Here is an 18,674-nt window from a genome sequence, read left to right on the forward strand (position 1 = left end):
CGTGTGTCTGCGTGCAGCATGCGTGCTTGCCCACATACGCGATGTCGGTGTGCACGAGAGCACGCGTGTGTCTGCGTGCAGCATGTGTGTTTGCGTTTGCCCACATACGCGATGTCGGTGTGCACGAGAGCACGCGTGTGTCTGCGTGCAGCATGTGTGTTTGCGTTTGCCCACATACGCGATGTCGGTGTGCACGAGAGCACGCGTGTGTCTGCGTGCAGCATGCGTGTTTGCGTTTGCCCACATACGCGGTGTCGGCGTGCGTGCGTGCGTCTCTGTGCACTACGCGTGTTTGTGCTCGCACGGATACGCGATGCCGGTGTCCTCGGCAGGCGGCGCGCGCGTTTGCCCGCTCGCACCCGCGCGGACGTCCCGCACACGTGCCCGTGCCCGCACGCGCACGTCGCCCCCCCCCCCCCGGCGTGTGCCTTTCGGGGGGGGGGAGGCTCAGCATCTCCCTGTCCCCGCAGTGCGCCTCCACGACAGCATCTCCGAGGAGGGTTTCCATTACCTCGTCTTCGACCTGTGAGTACAGGGTGGTTTGGGGGGGGGGGGCGGCACCCGGACGCCTGGGCCCCTGGGTGACCCCCCCCCAACCCGCTGCGTTGCAGGGTGACCGGCGGGGAGCTCTTCGAAGACATCGTCGCCCGGGAGTATTACAGCGAAGCGGACGCCAGGTGAGGCGCCGTGCCCCCCCGCGGCCCCCCCACCCCGACCCCCACCCGCACCCCCACCCGCACCCCTCCCCGGGGAAGGTGTGGGGGGGGGGGCGCAGCTCCGGCAGGGCAGCAGCGGTGGGTGGGTGGGGGGGGACCACTGGCAGCACCCAGCCTCGGGGAGGAAGGCACCCATTCCCCCCCCCCCCCAAAATACCCCAAACGGGGGGGGGCACCATCCCTGTGACACCCCCCCCCGCCCGGGGTGTGGGTCACCCCCCCCTCCCGCCAGCTCGCCGCCCGCTCCCCGCTGAGGCCTGGCGCTGTCGTGCCGTGTGCCGGGGCCGCGCCGGGCGCCGCAGCGCCCTGTGTGCCCGCCGCCGTGTGCCCGTCCCCGTGGTCTCTGAGCTTTCACGACATTTGTTTCTCCCCTTCTCTCGTTCCCCCCATCTCCCCCCCTCCGCCTCTGTCCCCCCCCCAACCCCCTGGCCCCCCCCTCGTCCCCGCTCCCCGTCCCCCCCCTCCATCCTGTCCCCGCTCCCCCCCCCCCCCACCGCCGCCGTCTCCCATCACGCGTCGCTCGGGCTCTGTGCGTGTCCGTGTGTCCGTCCGCGTGTGTCCGTCCGTCCGTCCGTCCCGCCGCTCGCTGCTGCTCCCCCCCACCGTGTTTCGCCTCCTGCCCCCCCCATCCCCATCCTGCCCCCCAACCTGCCCCCTCTGCTCCCCCAACCTGCCCCCCTCATCCCCAACCTGCCCCCCCCACTTCCCCTCCTGCCCCCCAACCTGACCCCCCCATCCCCATCCCGGCCCCCAACCTGCCTCCCGTCCTCCACCGGCCCCCCATCCCCATCTCACCCCCCATCCCACCCCCCATCCCCATCCCGTCCCCCATCCTGCCCCCCATCCCACCCCACATGCCACCCCCATCCCACCCCCCCATCCTGCCCCCATCCTGCTCCCATCCCCATCCTGCCCCACATGCCACCCCCCATCCTGCCCCCCATCCCACCCCCCACCCCTCATCCTGCCCCCATCCTGCCCCCCATCCCCATCCCACCCCCCTATCCCCATCCTGTCCCCCATCCTGCCCCCATCCCCATCCCGCCCCCCATCCTGCCCCCATCCCCATCCTGGCCCCCATCCTGCCCCCATCCCCATCCCGCCCCCCATCCCACCCCCCTATCCTCATCCTGCCCCCCATCCCACCCCCCCATCCCCATCCTGCCCCCATCCCCATCCCGCCCCCCCATCCCACCCCCATCCCCATCCCGCCCCCCCATCCCCATCCTGCCCCCCATCCTGCCCCCATCCCCATCCTGCCCCCATCCCCATCCCGCCCCCATCCCCATCCCGCCCCCCATCCCGCCCCCATCCCCATCCCGCCCCCCATCCCCATCCTGCCCCCATCCCCATCCCGCCCCCATCCCCATCCCGCCCCCCATCCCCATCCTGCCCCCATCCCCATCCTGCCCCCCATCCTGCCCCCATCCCCATCCCGCCCCCCATCCCCATCCTGCCCCCATCCCCATCCCGCCCCCCATCCCGCCCCCATCCCCATCCCGCCCCCCATCCCCATCCTGCCCCCCATCCTGCCCCCATCCCCATCCTGCCCCCCATCCTGCCTCCCATCCCCATCCTGCCCCCCCATCCTGCCCCCATCCCCATCCCGCCCCCCATCCCGCCCCCCCGCCCCCCGTTTTGTTTTGCAGTCACTGTGTCCATCAGCTCTTAGCAAGCGTTACTTATAGCCATCACTTTGCCATTGTGCCCGGGCATCTGCAGGTCAGTATAACCCCGCGGGCCGGCCGGGCGCCCGGCCGCCCGGCCCCCGCCGCCCCCGCCCGCCGGCCCCGCCGCGGGCCTCGCTCCCCCCCCCCCCCCCAAAAACATTTCCTTTTTTTGGGGTTTTTTTTTGGTCCTTCCCCCCGCCCCCGGCGCCCCCTGCCCTCCCCAAGCGGGTGCCCCCCCCCATTTCAGCCTCTCATCTCCCTGCTCCTTCCCTCTTTCTTTCTTGTCTCGTCTCCATCGCCCTCCCCGTGCACCCCCCCCCCTCCCCTGTGAGTCCTGTCTCGGGGGCCCAGGCGTCCGGGCAGCGGCAGGGCTGCGGGGTGGCGTGGGGTGAGGAGGAGGGGGGGGTTAAACAGAGCAGAGCGGCACTGTTTTGGGGGGGCGACCCGTGCCCCAAGCGGCCACCGCAGTGCTGAGCGCGCCCACCCGTGGGTGCACTGGGGCGTACTGGGCTCCCAGTAGGAGCTTTACTGGGACTGGGAGGTGACGGGACAAGGGGGGGGGGGGCGTCCCCATGTCCCCAAGGGACACCCGCAGCCCCCCCCGCCCCCGACCTCGCAGCCGGGTGGGTGCCCCACGGGGCCACCCCGGGGTGCTGGGGGCCCCTCCGTGCCCCCCTGGGTGACCGTCTCCCAGCAGTCCCGCGGCGGAGCCGGAGACCCCGGGGCCAGGTAGGGACGGCCCAGGGGGTCCCCAAAACGCTGGGGTGCCGGGCACCCGCAAGGGGTGGTTTCGGGGGGGTGACTTGTGCTGGAGCAGGACGGAGGGCACAGGAAGGGGGGGGTCTCCCCCATGGGTGCTTTCCCGTCCCCCCTCCTCCCCCCAGCGTGCGGTGGGGCCCCCGCGCTGCCCCCTAACCTGCCCCGCCGCCTTTGCCCGCAGCCACTGCATCCAGCAGATCCTCGAGGCCGTGCTCCACTGTCACCAAATGGGGGTCGTCCACAGGGACCTCAAGGTGAGTCCGGTGTCCCCATGTCGCCCCTCTGGGTCCCCCTGGGTCTGAGGGGACATGGTGCTGGAGCTGTGCTACCGGCTGCTGCTAGGATGCAGCAGTGGAGCTGGGCTGTGGGATCGTGCTGGGAGGCAGGGACAGAGATGAGACAAGGTGTCCCTGGGACGTGGTGGTGGAGCTGCGGTACGGCCTTGTGCTGGGATGGGCGGCGGAGCTGGGCTGCGGGATCACGCTGAGACGCTCTCATGAAACAGGGCCATGAAATCGTGCTGGGACGCGGTGAAGGAGCTGGGAAATGGAGGTTGCTGGGATGCAGTGATGGAGCTGGGCTATGGGTTTGTCCTTAGATGCAGTGATGGATCTGAGCTATGGGTTTGTCCTTAGATGCAGTGATGGATCTGGGCTGTGGGTTTGTCCTTAGATGCAGTGATGGAGCCGGGCTGTGGGTTTGTCCTTAGATGCAGTGATGGATCTGAGCTATGGGTTTGTCCTTAGATGCCGTGATGGATCTGGGCTGTGGGTTTGTCCTTAGATACAGTGATGGATCTGGGCTGTGGGTTTGTCCTTAGATGCAGTGATGGAGCCGGGCTGTGGGTTTGTCCTTAGATGCAGTGATGGAGCCAGGCTGTGGGTTTGTCCTTAGATGCCATGATGGAGCTGAGCTATGGGTTTGTCCTTAGATGCCATGATGGATCTGGGCTGTGGGTTTGTCCTTAGATGCAGTGATGGAGCCGGGCTGTGGGTTTGTCCTTAGATGCAGTGATGGAGCCAGGCTGTGGGTTTGTCCTTAGATGCCATGATGGATCTGGGCTGTGGGTTTGTCCTTAGATGCAGTGATGGAGCCGGGCTGTGGGTTTGTCCTTAGATGCCGTGATGGAGCCAGGCTGTGGGTTTGTCCTTAGATACAGTGATGGAGCCGGGCTGTGGGTTTGTCCTTAGATGCCGTGATGGATCTGGGCTGTGGGTTTGTCCTTAGATGCCATGATGGATCTGGGCTGTGGGTTTGTCCTTAGATGCAGTGATGGAGCCAGGCTGTGGGTTTGTCCTTAGATGCAGTGATGGATCTGAGCTATGGGTTTGTCCTTAGATGCCGTGATGGATCTGGGCTGTGGGTTTGTCCTTAGATACAGTGATGGATCTGGGCTGTGGGTTTGTCCTTAGATGCAGTGATGGAGCCGGGCTGTGGGTTTGTCCTTAGATGCAGTGATGGAGCCAGGCTGTGGGTTTGTCCTTAGATGCCATGATGGAGCTGAGCTATGGGTTTGTCCTTAGATGCCATGATGGATCTGGGCTGTGGGTTTGTCCTTAGATGCAGTGATGGAGCCGGGCTGTGGGTTTGTCCTTAGATGCAGTGATGGAGCCAGGCTGTGGGTTTGTCCTTAGATGCCATGATGGATCTGGGCTGTGGGTTTGTCCTTAGATGCAGTGATGGAGCCGGGCTGTGGGTTTGTCCTTAGATGCCGTGATGGAGCCAGGCTGTGGGTTTGTCCTTAGATACAGTGATGGAGCCGGGCTGTGGGTTTGTCCTTAGATGCCGTGATGGATCTGGGCTGTGGGTTTGTCCTTAGATGCCATGATGGATCTGGGCTGTGGGTTTGTCCTTAGATGCAGTGATGGAGCCGGGCTGTGGGTTTGTCCTTAGATGCAGTGATGGATCTGAGCTATGGGTTTGTCCTTAGATGCCGTGATGGATCTGGGCTGTGGGTTTGTCCTTAGATACAGTGATGGATCTGGGCTGTGGGTTTGTCCTTAGATGCAGTGATGGAGCCGGGCTGTGGGTTTGTCCTTAGATGCAGTGATGGAGCCAGGCTGTGGGTTTGTCCTTAGATGCCATGATGGAGCTGAGCTATGGGTTTGTCCTTAGATGCCATGATGGATCTGGGCTGTGGGTTTGTCCTTAGATGCAGTGATGGAGCCGGGCTGTGGGTTTGTCCTTAGATGCAGTGATGGAGCCAGGCTGTGGGTTTGTCCTTAGATGCCATGATGGATCTGGGCTGTGGGTTTGTCCTTAGATGCAGTGATGGAGCCGGGCTGTGGGTTTGTCCTTAGATGCCGTGATGGAGCCAGGCTGTGGGTTTGTCCTTAGATACAGTGATGGAGCCGGGCTGTGGGTTTGTCCTTAGATGCCGTGATGGATCTGGGCTGTGGGTTTGTCCTTAGATGCCATGATGGATCTGGGCTGTGGGTTTGTCCTTAGATGCAGTGATGGAGCCGGGCTGTGGGTTTGTCCTTAGATGCCGTGATGGATCTGAGCTATGGGTTTGTCCTTAGATGCCGTGATGGATCTGGGCTGTGGGTTTGTCCTTAGATACAGTGATGGATCTGGGCTGTGGGTTTGTCCTTAGATGCAGTGATGGAGCCGGGCTGTGGGTTTGTCCTTAGATGCAGTGATGGATCTGGGCTGTGGGTTTGTCCTTAGATGCCATGATGGAGCTGAGCTATGGGTTTGTCCTTAGATGCCATGATGGATCTGGGCTGTGGGTTTGTCCTTAGATGCAGTGATGGAGCCGGGCTGTGGGTTTGTCCTTAGATGCAGTGATGGAGCCAGGCTGTGGGTTTGTCCTTAGATGCCATGATGGATCTGGGCTGTGGGTTTGTCCTTAGATGCAGTGATGGAGCCGGGCTGTGGGTTTGTCCTTAGATGCCGTGATGGAGCCAGGCTGTGGGTTTGTCCTTAGATACAGTGATGGAGCCGGGCTGTGGGTTTGTCCTTAGATGCCGTGATGGATCTGGGCTGTGGGTTTGTCCTTAGATGCCATGATGGATCTGGGCTGTGGGTTTGTCCTTAGATGCAGTGATGGAGCCGGGCTGTGGGTTTGTCCTTAGATGCAGTGATGGAGCCGGGCTGTGGGTTTGTCCTTAGATGCAGTGATGGATCTGGGCTGTGGGTTTGTCCTTAGATGCAGTGATGGAGCCGGGCTGTGGGTTTGTCCTTAGATGCCGTGATGGATCTGGGCTGTGGGTTTGTCCTTAGATGCAGTGATGGATCTGGGCTGTGGGTTTGTCCTTAGATGCAGTGATGGAGCCGGGCTGTGGGTTTGTCCTTAGATGCAGTGATGGAGCCAGGCTGTGGGTTTGTCCTTAGATGCCGTGATGGATCTGGGCTGTGGGTTTGTCCTTAGATGCAGTGATGGAGCTGGCACATGGTGATGGAGCCAGGCTGTGGGTTTGTGCTGGGCTGCAGTGATTTAACAGGGTTATGGGATCGTGCTCGGATGCAGTGATGGAGACGAGCCATGGCATTGTGCTGGGATGGAGTGATGGAGCTGGGACAGAGGTTGTGCTGGGATGTGATGCTGGAGCTGGGATATGGGGGTCATGCAGGGATGTGTGGATGGAGATGGCTGTGGGGTTACACTGGGAGGCAGTGGTGGAGCTGGGATAAGGGTTGTAATTGGGTGAAGTGACAGAGCTTGGATATGGGTTTGTGCAGGGATGTGGTGCTGCATCTGGGATATGGGGCCATGCTGGGGTGCAGCGATGGAGCTGGGAAATGGGGTTGTCCTATGATGGAGTGATGTAGCTAGGCTTTGGGGTCATACTGGGACATGGTGCTGGAGCGGGGATGGCGAGTCAGATATGGGTGCAGTGACAGAGCTGGACTATGTGATCAGGCTGGGATGTGAGATGGAGCTGGGTTTTGGGATCGTGCTGGGATGCAGGGGTGGAGATGAGATGTGATGTTCTCCCTGGGATGCAGTGGTGGAGCTGGGCTATGGGGTCATGCTGGCATGTGATGGAGCTGGACTGTGGGGTTGTGCTGAGATGTGATCACGGAGCAGGGACAGGGATCAGACACGGGTGCGGTGGTGGAGCTGGGCAATGGCTTTGTGCTGGGATGCAGTGATGGAGCTGGGACCTGGGGTCATGCGGGGATGTGATAGAGGTGGGATACGGAGTCACGCTGGGCTGGAGCTGGGATATAGGTTGTGCTGAGATGCGATGGAGCTGGGACGTGGGGTTGCATTCGGATGCAGCGCTGGAGCTGGGCTGTTGGATGCAGGATCATACTCTGAGGCGGTGGTGGAGCTGGCCGTCAGCACGTGGGGTTATGCCACCACGCAGCAGCGGTGGAGCTGGGCTTTGCTGGGAGACAGACCTGTGCTCCTCCTGCTGCGCCAATCGTGCCATTGCAGCGCGGCAGCTTGGGTCACCCCAGCTGCCACGATGCCCCGGCATTGCGCTGTAGCAGGACAGGGATGGGGAAGGCACCGTTCGCCTTGAAATCCACCCTTTGAGGCTCGAATCGGGGATGGGGCAGCTCTCAGGGAGGGGGGTCATGCCACCCATTTCAGACCTGCATGCATCCAGCAAACCTCAGCTGGATTTTGGACCAGCGTGGAGAAGCAGACGGGTTTAGCCGGGACGGATAGGACCTAGCAACTCCGGGACCGGGCTCAAGCGTGGCTCTCCAACCCGTTGCTGCAAACGGTTGTGTGCTTTTCTCCCCTTCTCCTCCTCTCTCCTCCGCCGTCCCTCCTTCGGCCCCACCGCCGTGCGATGCCTCTTCGGCGGCAGCCGGAGAACCTGCTCCTGGCTAGCAAATGCAAAGGGGCGGCCGTGAAGCTGGCTGACTTTGGCCTCGCCATCGAGGTGCAGGGGGATCAGCAGGCCTGGTTTGGTGAGTGCCGCCACGCGCCCCTCCGGCCCCCCGCCGCGGCCCTGCCCCGCGCCCGCTCACCTCCCGCCTCTCTCCGGCTCCAGGCTTCGCCGGCACGCCCGGCTATCTCTCCCCCGAAGTCCTGCGCAAAGAAGCCTACGGCAAACCTGTGGATATCTGGGCATGCGGTAAGAGCCGGCCTCGTCCCCGGCCCCATCCCAGGTCCTGTTCTGGTTCCCATCCCTGTCCCCATCCTCATCACCATCCTGGTTCCTATCCTGGTTCCTATCCCATCTCATCGCGGTCCCCATCCTGGTTCCATCCTGATCCCCATCGCAGTCCCATCGCAGTCCCATCCCTGTCCCCATCCCAATTCTCATCTTGGTTCCTGTCCTGGTGCCCTTCCTTGCCCCATCCCAGTCCCATCCTGATCCTCATCCTGGTCTCCTCCCTGTCCCATCCTGGTCCCTATCTCAGTTCCCTACTAGTTCCCATCCTGGTTCCTATTCTGGTCTCCATCCCGTCCCCTTCCTTGTCCCATCCCAGTCTCACCTTGGTCCCCATTCTGGTCCCATCCTAATTCCCATCTTGGTCCCCATCCCAATTCCCATCCCAGTCCCTATCCTGGTCCCATCCCCTTCCTGGTCCCCTTCCTGGACCACAGCCCATTCCCATTCCCCATCCCAGTCCCATCCCATTCCCCATCCTGGTCCCATCCCATCCCCTTCCTTGCCCCATCCCCATCCCGGCCCCCATCCATGTCCCCATCCCGGTCCCATCCCAGTCCCTATCCCGGTCCCACCCCTGTTTCCACCCCGGCTGTGCCGTGCTCTCCCGGGGTGGGCTACGGGCGGCCACGGCGTTCGGCGACGTTCCCGGCGCTGCCGGCCAGTCTGGCCGAGGGGGCCGGAGCGGGGAGGGGGCGTTTCGGGGCGAGACCCTCACCCCGCTCCCCCGCCTCGCCCCAGGCGTCATCCTCTACATCTTGCTCGTGGGCTACCCGCCGTTTTGGGACGAGGACCAGCACAAACTCTACCAACAGATCAAGGCCGGCGCCTACGACGTAAGTCCCCGGGCGCCGCGCAGCCGCCGCGGCGCTGCCCCGGGCTCTGAAGACTTGGCCTCATATCTCCACGCACGGCGCCCGGCAGCCCGGAGGAAGCGCGGGGCGAGCCCCGAGCCCGGCTCCAGTGGGTATCTCTCCGCTCCCGGCAGCTCGCCCGGGACGGCTGTCTCTCTGTCCTTCCTCTCGTCCCCTCTGCTGTCCCCCCCAGCCCAGCTCTTGTGGCTCTTGGCTCTCCTCCGGGTGCCACCGTCGCCTCTTCCTCCTCTTCTCGGCGCCCGGAGCCCCTGCCCCAGGGGCTCGCAGGACTCTCGCTCGCTCGCTCGGGTCTTTCCGTGGCTCCTGTTGGCCTTTTTTTCTGCTTGTCCGCGCATGGGGGCAGGGCGATGTTAACTCTGGAACCTAATGAGCAACACCACATCTGCTCGCGGCCCAGGAGAAGGCGGGAGCCTCGGGCTGTGTCTCTGGTGGCCTGAGGACGCGTGGGGAGGCGAAGGCACGCAGCCGGCCCTCTCCTCCCGCCACGGGGCAGCCGTTCCCAACCGTGACCGGCTCCTGGCCCCCATCCCTTGTGTCTTGCCCGCAGTTCCCATCTCCTGAGTGGGACACGGTCACCCCCGAAGCGAAAAACCTCATCAACCAGATGCTAACCATCAACCCCGCCAAGCGCATCACAGCCCACGAAGCCCTCAAGCACCCATGGGTCTGCGTAAGTAGCTGCCACCTGCCCCGGGGAGCCCCCGGGTTTCACCCGGGGCCGGGGGGCCGGGGGGACGCCCGCGGCACCGGCTCGTCGCTCTTACCCGCCGTCTCTCCCGCAGCAACGCTCCACCGTGGCCTCCATGATGCACAGGCAGGAGACGGTAGAGTGTCTGAAGAAGTTCAACGCCCGGAGGAAGCTCAAGGTGAGAAACATGCTGTGGCTCGGTCCTACGTGGCACCGCGCCATCGCGGCTGCACCCGGCGCTTCCCAGTGCGGCACAGTCCCATCCTGGCCGTGCCCAGTGCTTCCCAGTGCAGCCTGTTCCTGTCCTGGTGGTGCCCAGTGCAGCACGGTCCCAACTTGGCCAGGCCCTGGTGCTTCTCCATGTAACCCAGTCCCATCCTGGCCATTCCCAGTGCAGCATGGTCCCATCCTGCCCGTGCCCCAGTGCTTCGCCACGTGGCCGAGTCCCATCCTGGTAGTGCGTGGGGTGGCCCGGTGCCATCGTGGCCAAGCGTGGTGCTTCGCCAAGTGGCCGAGTCCCATCCTGGTGGTGCGTGGGGTGGCCCGGTGCCATCGTGGCCAAGCGTGGTGCTTCGCCACGTGGCCGAGTCCCATCCTGGTGGTGCGTGGGGTGGCCCGGTGCCATCTTGGCCATGCCCTGGTGCTTCCCCCCACGGCACGGTGCTGTCGGGACCGTGCCGGGCGCTTCGCCCCCCCGCGCCGTGCCCGCCGCTGACGCCTCCCCCTCTTGCAGGGTGCCATCCTCACCACCATGCTGGCCACGAGAAACTTCTCGGGTAAGCCACCGCTTCCGTTTCGCGCTGCCCCGTGCCGCTCTCCTTCCTCGCCCGCCGGCTCCTGGAGCCGCCGGGTCCGGCGGCCCCGCGCCGGGGCTTTGACCCGGCTCCCGGCGCCCCGCCAGGAGGGCTCCCCGCGCCGAGACCTGGCGCGCTCATGTCGAGAACTTCCCTTTGGCTTTTTCTCTCTCTCTTTTCTCTCTCTCTTTCTCCCCCCTCCCCTCCACCACCACCACCGCTTTTAACCCCGCTTTTATTTTTTTTTTTCCCCCCCCTTGTCGGAGAGGACGGTGCCGACGCGTTTGTTATAGCCGGGACGGGGAACGCTTCGTTCCCCCCGCCGTCCCCGGCCCCGCTGCCTGGAGGCGGCTTAAATCCGGAGCCTTTTTCCCAAGCCGGCCTTTTCGCTCCTGGCAGGGGTGGGGGGAGCCGCGCACAGCATCCGACGGCCCAGGTAGTGCCCGGCCTTGCCCGGGGGTCGGGGTGGTGGGGGGGGGGGGCCGCGGCCCCCCCCCCCCCGGCGAGGGCACCCGCGGGTGCTCGCCGGCGAGGGCTGGCCGCCGGCCGCCCCGGAGTGGGTGGCAGTGATTTGGGGGTTGGCGGGTGGTGGTGGGGATGGGTTGGAGGGGGGGGGGAAGAGCGTGGGAAAAAGGAGGTTTTTGGGGGGGGGGGGTCCCTCCATCCGCAACCCGCTGCCTCTAACGGCCTTTTATTCCTTTAATTTATTTCTGCTTCCTCTCTCTCCGTCTCTCGCCCCCCCTCCGTCCGTGTCTCTCTCTCTCTCTCTCCCTGCCCGCGGCCCCGGCCCCGCAGTGGGCAGACAGACCACCGCGCCTCCTACAATGTCCGCAGCCGCCTCCGGTGCCCCCCTGGGGTTGGTGGAACAAGGTAGACGCGTCCGCAAGGGACCCCCCCCACCCCGCCGACCCCTCCATCCCCCGGGGGTCCCCGGCTGCTTGCCTCCTGGTCTTTCGGTCGGCCTTCCTCCGCCCTCCTCCTCCTCCTCGCCCCAGCCTCTTCCTCGCTCCTTCTCCCCTCTAACCCCGTCCGTCTCCATCCTTTCGGGTCGCCTCCTCGGAAAACGGAGCGCGCGCGTCGCCCCCCCCCCCCCCCCCGGCATCGCGTCCCACCGCCGCTTGCTGTCACCGCGCATGTGTCACCCCGGCCACCCCTCCGCCCCGGCCGCGCCGACCCCCGGGGCGGACGGCGGCCACCGCCTTCCCCTGCGTCCTGCCGCCTCCATCGCTCCGGCGGGGCGCCCGGGCGGCTTTTGGGTGCTGCCCGTGGCCCCCCCACCACCACCACCCCGGACACCGCTTGCACCCTGCACCGAGGCTGCAGCACCCGCTGCTTCCCGGGGTTGCGGGGGGGCTCAGCACCCCTATCCAGCCTCCGGATGAAGGACCAGGGAAGGGGTAAATTTGAGGCAGGAGGAAATAGGAGGGGTTCCTTAGGTTTTTTTTGGGGGGTGGGTGCATCATCCCACCCCCCCCCATCGCCCTCCATCCTGCTGTGCCACCCCCCCCTCCTTCCCACGACCGCTGCTCCCGCTCCATGCATGGCCGGGCTGGGGTGGCGGGGGGGGGGGGGGGGACACCCGAGCCGGCCGCATGCCCCGAGCCGGTGCCCGGCGTGTCCCTTTCCTCCCCCCCCCCCAAAAACCACCCCCCCCACCCCGGCGCCCCGCTTCGGCCCCGCATGTCCGTCCGTCCGTCCGTCCGTCCCCGCATGGCCCCGCGCAGAGCTCGGCTTCCTGAGAGATGCAGCCGGTGTTTGTGGTGCCGTGAAACACTCGGCGGGTTTGAAACCACCCCCCCCCCCGAAAAAAAAAATCAAAGCCCAAATGTGCCAAAGTTGGCCAAACCGGAAAAGCATCCCCCCCCTCCTTCCCCCCCCCCAAATCGCAGCCCCCCATTCGGCACTGGTTTAAACCCCGTCTTCTCAGCGCCCGCGGAGCCGACTCTGCCCCGGCTCCGCTTTCAGAGGAGGGAGCGGGACCCCCCGTCCCCGGGGACACCCGGCCCGGGGACCCCGTGTCACCGCTGCGAGGGGGACACGGGGGGGGCGGCCGGGGGTGTCCTCTCCCCCCCCAACCCTCCACCCCATCCTTCCCCCCCCCACCCCAATTCCCCGTCCCACCACCCGCCCGAAGCGCCCGCTGCAGCGTTTCGCTCCCAGGCCGCCCGGTGCCATCGCCAGGATGGTCCCCCCCCACCTTGTCACCGGCAAGGTCCCCTCTTGTCACCGGACCCCCCCCCCCAAGCCCCAAAACGCCACCCGGCAGTGAAGAGCAGCCCCGGGAAGCCGTCGGGACCGAGGATGCTCCAGGTCGGTGCCGGCACCCGGGGGACACCCTGGCCCGAAGCCACCTTGTCACCTGCCCTCCGGGGACGGACCGCAGCCTTCGTCCCCCCCACCCCGGCTGTGGCCACCGTCGTCATCGTCCCCAGCCTCTCGCCTTCCCGGCGATGGCCCGGTTGCTCCCTCTCGCCCGTCCCGGGCCTGCCACGTCCCCCCTGGGGTCCCAAAAGCTCAGGATAGGAGTGACAGATGCCAGTCCCGCCGTCACCACCGGGGACCGTGCCCTTGTCCCCTCCGCTCAGCTGCCACTGTGATTTTCCTGGTCGAGCTTCCCACCGGAAAAAAAAAAAAAAAAAAAAAAACCCTCCAACCTCTCTTAAATCACGGGACCGCCCGGAGGAGTCGACCTCACCGCGTCCCCGGCGGCGAGCTCGGGGACGCCGCGGCAGCCCCGAGGCCGGGGTGATGGGCAGGGCTAGGGCCCGGCCCCAGGGAGCTGCCACCAACCGTGTCCCCTCGGGCTCCGTCCCGGTCCTCCCGGTGACTTTACCTCCTACCTGAACTCAATGCATCTTTTCTTTTTCTTTTCTTTTTTTTGTTTCCCCCCCCCCCATCTTTTCCTCCTTTTCTCCTTCTTCTTCTCTCTCGCGCTCTCGCCGCTCCTCCCGCCTCTCTCTTTCGCTTTCCTCTGTACGTTTCTCCAAGGTAAGTGCCTTTTTTCTCCCAGGACGGCCGGAGGGGACGCCGGGCCGGCCGCCGGCCTCCCCGCTGTCCCCGTTCCCGGCGCCGAGGTCCCTCGCAGCGGGGAGGCGGGGGGGGACACGATGTTGGGTCGCGGATTCGGTGCCCCCTCCCCAAACCATCGCTGCCGCCGGCTCCCTCCTCCTCCGTGTCACCCCCCGCCACCCCCCCCGACGGGGGATGGCGACGGGTGCCACCGGGTGCCTGGCTCAGTGTGGGGGGGGGGGACCGGGTGCAAGACGGTGCTGGGTGGGGGGGGGGCCACGTGGGGGTCCCGCGGCCACCTCCGCCGCAGGGTGCCGGCCGCTAACGCCGTCCTTTCCTCCCCGCCGCAGCAGCGAAGAGCTTGCTCAACAAGAAGGCCGATGGCGTGAAGGTGAGGGGGGGGGGTGTTTTTTGGAGGGGGGGGTGTTTTTTGGAGGGGGGGGTCCCGGCATACACGTGCGTCCCCCCCGCCGTGCCGCTCAGCCCCGCTCTCACCTTTCTTTTTTTTTCTTTTTTTGGCAGCCGCAGACCAACAGCACCAAAGGCAGCGCCGGCGTCACCAGCCCCAAAGGGACCCTGCCGCCCGCCGCCCTGGTACGTCGCCCGTCCCCGCGCCGCCAGCGGGTGGGTTGTGGTTTTTTTTTTTGGGTGGGTGGGTGGGGGGGGAAACACGGCGGGTCTCACACACACACACACACGCACACGCGTTAGGGTCGGCTTTCCCGTCGCCTCCATTCCCATCGCATCCATCGCCGCAGACGGTAGGTGCCCGCCGCCGCAGCACCCCGGGGTGCTCACGGCGGTGGGGACGGGGTGGGGGGGGTGATTGGGGGGGGGGGTCCGGTGGCCGAGCGCTGCCTTGGGCCGTCCACGGGGGGGGTTGGGGAGGGGGGGTGCTGCTGCGACCCCCCCCCCCCCCCTCCAAGCTCGCCTCCCTCCTCTTCCTCCCGCCGGCCTCTTTCTGCCGATGAAACCATCCGCCCGTCCCGCTGGACTAATCGCTCTCCGCTTCTCTTCCCTGCCCTCCCTCTCTGTCGCCGTTGCCCGCACCCGCCCCGGCTCTCCCTCGTCGCCTCCGTCCCCCCCGCCGCCGCCCCGCCGCCGCTGTCGTCCTCCGGTTTCGTTCCCCCCCCTCCTCCTTCCTCTCCGTCTCTCCCCGTCTCCCTCTGTCTTTCTCCCTCCTATAGGAACCTCAAACTACCGTAATTCATAACCCCGTGGACGGCATAAAGGTATTGCTGCCTCTCTTCCCCTTTCGGCGCTCGCCACCCCCCCCCAACGCCACCCACCCGCCCGCCCGCCCCCCCCCCCGGAGACCCAGGGCCGCCCCGCGCGGCTCCTTCGCCGACACCTCTCCCCCCCGCATCCCGTCCCCCCTCCCTCCGCTTTCCGCCTCCATCCTCACCCGCCGCCGGCCGGGCGGCAGCCGGCTCCCAGCGCCGCAGGCCGCTGCCTTCTCCCCCCCCCGCCCCAGCCCTCGCCCGCCGCCGGCACCCCGGGGTGCTGGTCGGGGGCCCCCCCCGCCCCGGCTCGGCCCCCCCGCGCTGACTCGCTCCGCGTCTCTCTCTCTCTCTCCCTCCCTCCCTCCGCTCGCAGGAGTCGTCCGACAGCACCAACACGACCATCGAGGATGAGGACACGAAAGGTAGCGGGGCCGGCGCGGGGGGCGGCGTGGGGGGCGGCGGGGCAGGGCCGGCGCTGTGACGGCGCCGGGAAGTGCCGCCGTGGCCCTGGGCTGCATTGCAGTGCGCCGCGATGCGCTGGGGGGGGCCTGGGGCGCGTTGCAATGCACCGGGATGCACTAGAAGGGCACTGGGATGCATTGCAGTGCACTGGGAGGGCACTGGGACACGTTGCAATGTACCGGGATGCACTGGAATGGCACTGGGATGCATTGCAATGCACTGGGAGGGCACTGGGATGCATTGCAGTGCACTGGGAGGGCACTGGGACACGTTGCAATGCACCGGGATGCACTGGAATGGCACTGGGATGCATTGCAATGCACTGGGAGGGCACCGGGATGTGTTGCAATGCACTGGGATGCACTGGAAGGGCACTGGGATGCGTTGCAGTGCACTGGGAGGGCACTGGGATGTGTTGCAATGCACCGGGATGCACTGGAAGGGCACTGGGATGCGTTGCAGTGCACTGGGAGGGCACTGGGACACATTGCAATGCACTGGGAGATCACCAGGATCCATTGCAGTGCACTGGGATGCACTGGGGTGGCCCTGGGATGTATTGCAACGCAGAGGGAGGACACCAGGATGTATTGCAATGCACCAGGATGCACTGGGAGGGCACCGGGATGCGTTGCAGTGCACTGGGGTGTGCTGGGGAGGCACTAGGATGCATTGCAATGCACTGGGAGGGCACCAGGAGGCACTGCAGTGCACTGGGCTGGCCCTGGGAAGCATTGCGGTGCACTGGGATGGCACCAGGATGCATTGCAATGCACTGGGAGGTCACCAGGATCCATTGCAGTGCACTGGGCTGGCCCTGGGAAGCATTGTGGTGCACTGGGATGCACTGGGAGGGTGCCAGGATGCATTGCAATGCACTGGGAGGGCACCAGGAGGCGCTGCAGTGCACTGGGCTGGCCCTGGGAAGCATTGCGGTGCACTGGGATGCACTGGGAGGGCACCAGGATGCATTGCAATGCACTGGGAGGTCACCAGGATCCATTGCAGTGCACTGGGCTGGCCCTGGGAAGCATTGTGGTGCACTGGGATGCACTGGGAGGGTGCCAGGATGCATTGCAATGCACTGGGAGGGCACCAGGAGGCGCTGCAGTGCACTGGGCTGGCCCTGGGAAGCATTGCAGTGCACTGGGATGCACTGGGAGGGCACCAGGAGGCATTGCAATGTGCTGGAACGGCCTTGGGATGCACTACAGTGCACTGGGATGCACTGGGCTGGCCCTGGGATGCATTGCACTGCACTGGGATGCACTGGGCTGGCCCTGGGATGCATTGCAATGTACCGGGAGGGCACTGCAGCGCACTGGGATGATACAGAGATGCACTGCAAAGCCCTAGGGTGTCCTTGGCATGCATTGCAATGCAGGGGGGCAGCCCTGGGAAGCACTGCGGTGGCACTGGGATGCTTTGCAGCGCACTGGGACGGCACAGGCCTGCATTGCAGTGCACTGGGATGCACTGGCATGGCCCTGGCATCCACTGGAATGCCCTGGGGGGCACTGGGATGCAATGGTGTGGCACTGGCATGGCACTGGGCTGCACTGGGATGCTTTGCAATGCACTGGGGTGGCACTGGGAGGCTCTGGGATGCAGTGTGCCACGCAGGGACGCAGAGGGGCACACTGGGATGGCTGGGGGGAGGCACGTCCCCTATGTCCCCGCGTCCCTCCTGGCCCCACGTCCCCTGTGTCCCCATGGCCCCATCGGGGTGGCCTCCTGCCCTGCGCTGCCCTGAGCCCTGCACATCCCGCTCCCTCTCCCCCTTCCATCCCCAACTTCCATCTTCTCCCTTCCATCTCCCCCTTCCATCACCCCTTCCATCTCCCTCCCCCTTTCCACCTCCTCCCTTCCACCGCCTCCTTTCCATCTCCCCCTCCCATCTTCCTCCCTCCATCTCCCCCTTCCATCTCCCCCTTCCATCTCTCCCCTTCCACCTCCCCCTTCCATCTCCCCTTCCATCTCCCTCTTCCATCTCCCCCTCCATCTCCTCCCTTCCATATCCCCCTTCCATCTCCTCTCCCACCTCCTTCTTCCATCTCCCCTTCCATCTCCCCCTTCCATCTCCCCTTCCATCTCTCCCCTTCCACCTCCCCCTTCCATCTCCCCTTCCATCTCCCTCTTCCATCTCCCCCTCCATCTCCCTCTTCCATCTCTCCCCTTCCACCTCCCCCTTCCATCTGCCCCTTCCATCTCCCCTTCCATCTCCCCCTCCATCTCCCTCTTCCATCTCTCCCCTTCCACCTCCCCTTCCATCTCCCCTTCCATCTCCCCTTCCATCTCCCCCTCCATCTCCCCCTTCCATCTCTCCCCTTCCACCTCCCCCTTCCATCTCCCCTTCCATCTCCCCTTCCATCTCCCCCTCCATCTCCCCCTTCCATCTCTCCCCTTCCATCTCCTCCCTTCCATCTCCCTCTTCCATTTCCCCCCTTCCATCTCCTTCTTCCATCTCCCCCTTCCATCTCCTTCTTCCATCTCCCCCTTCCATCTCCCCTTCCATCTCCCCTTCCATCTCCCCCTTCCATCTCCCCTTCCATCTCCCCTTCCATCTCCCTCTTCCATTTCCCCCCTTCCATCTCCCCCTTCTATCTCCCCCTCCATCTCCCTCTTCCATCTCCTTCTTCCATCTCCTCCCTTCCATATCCCCCTTCCATCTCCTCTCCCACCTCCTTCTTCCATCTCCCCTTCCATCTCTCCCTTCCATCTCCCCCTCTCCCCCCCATCTCCCCGAGCCGGGGGCCCCGGCAAGGCCTGGGCTTGGGGCCGGGGGTGGCCGGTCCCCGCAGCCCAGCCCTGCCCTGCCCGCAGCCCGCAAGCAGGAGATCATCAAGATCACGGAGCAGCTCATCGAGGCCGTCAACAATGGGGACTTCGAGGCCTACGCGTGAGTGCGTCCCCGGGGCCCCGGGGCGGGTGGGGGCCGGGGCCGGGGCCGGGTCGGGCCGTGCTCACCTGCCGTCCCCTTGCAGGAAGATCTGCGACCCGGGACTCACCTCCTTCGAGCCTGAGGCCCTGGGCAACCTGGTGGAGGGCATGGACTTCCACCGCTTCTACTTCGAGAACTGTGAGTAGCCCCACGCGAGCGCCGGTGGCCCCCGCGCGGCCCTTGTCCTTGCTGGGCTGCAGGGCGGCCCGTCCCCATGCCTGTCCCCTGCCTGTCCTCCTGCTTGTTCTCCTACCTGTCACCTGCCCAGCCTCCTGCCCATCCTTCTTCCTGTTCTCCTGCTCATCCTCCTGCCTGTCCCCTGCTTGTCCTCCTGCCCGTCCTCCTGCCCGTCCTCCTGTCTGTCCTCCTGTCCATCCTCCTGCCTGTCCCCTGCTTGTCCTCCTGCCCGTCCTCCTGCTCGTCCTCCTGCTCATCCTCCTGTCCATCCTCCTGCCTGTC

General features: G+C 65.4%; 1 protein-coding gene across 14 annotated transcripts in view; it reads left to right on the forward strand.

The window, feature by feature from the left end:
- The window catches only part of CAMK2B (calcium/calmodulin dependent protein kinase II beta), a 28,116-nt gene that overhangs the window by 7,133 nt on the left and 2,309 nt on the right, over nucleotides 1–18,674 (forward strand). The window contains exons 4-19 of one of the 14 annotated variants that reach the window (XM_068920932.1): nucleotides 471–525; nucleotides 612–677; nucleotides 3,327–3,399; nucleotides 7,915–8,017; nucleotides 8,101–8,184; nucleotides 8,965–9,059; nucleotides 9,646–9,768; nucleotides 9,881–9,964; nucleotides 10,520–10,562; nucleotides 11,376–11,450; nucleotides 13,940–13,980; nucleotides 14,112–14,213; nucleotides 14,777–14,821; nucleotides 15,186–15,234; nucleotides 18,098–18,173; nucleotides 18,259–18,353. In XM_068920932.1, the coding sequence (XP_068777033.1) occupies nucleotides 471–525; nucleotides 612–677; nucleotides 3,327–3,399; nucleotides 7,915–8,017; nucleotides 8,101–8,184; nucleotides 8,965–9,059; nucleotides 9,646–9,768; nucleotides 9,881–9,964; nucleotides 10,520–10,562; nucleotides 11,376–11,450; nucleotides 13,940–13,980; nucleotides 14,112–14,213; nucleotides 14,777–14,821; nucleotides 15,186–15,234; nucleotides 18,098–18,173; nucleotides 18,259–18,353 (1,209 nt within the window). The remainder of the gene's footprint in view (nucleotides 1–470; nucleotides 526–611; nucleotides 678–3,326; nucleotides 3,400–7,914; nucleotides 8,018–8,100; nucleotides 8,185–8,964; nucleotides 9,060–9,645; nucleotides 9,769–9,880; nucleotides 9,965–10,519; nucleotides 10,563–11,375; nucleotides 11,451–13,939; nucleotides 13,981–14,111; nucleotides 14,214–14,776; nucleotides 14,822–15,185; nucleotides 15,235–18,097; nucleotides 18,174–18,258; nucleotides 18,354–18,674) is intronic. The other 13 variants (XM_068920935.1, XM_068920933.1, XM_068920936.1 and 10 more) reach the window with 13 other exon arrangements.

This window comes from Struthio camelus, chromosome 27, assembly GCF_040807025.1.
Source record: "Struthio camelus isolate bStrCam1 chromosome 27, bStrCam1.hap1, whole genome shotgun sequence".
In the NCBI taxonomy this organism is placed as follows: Eukaryota; Metazoa; Chordata; class Aves; order Struthioniformes; family Struthionidae; genus Struthio; species Struthio camelus.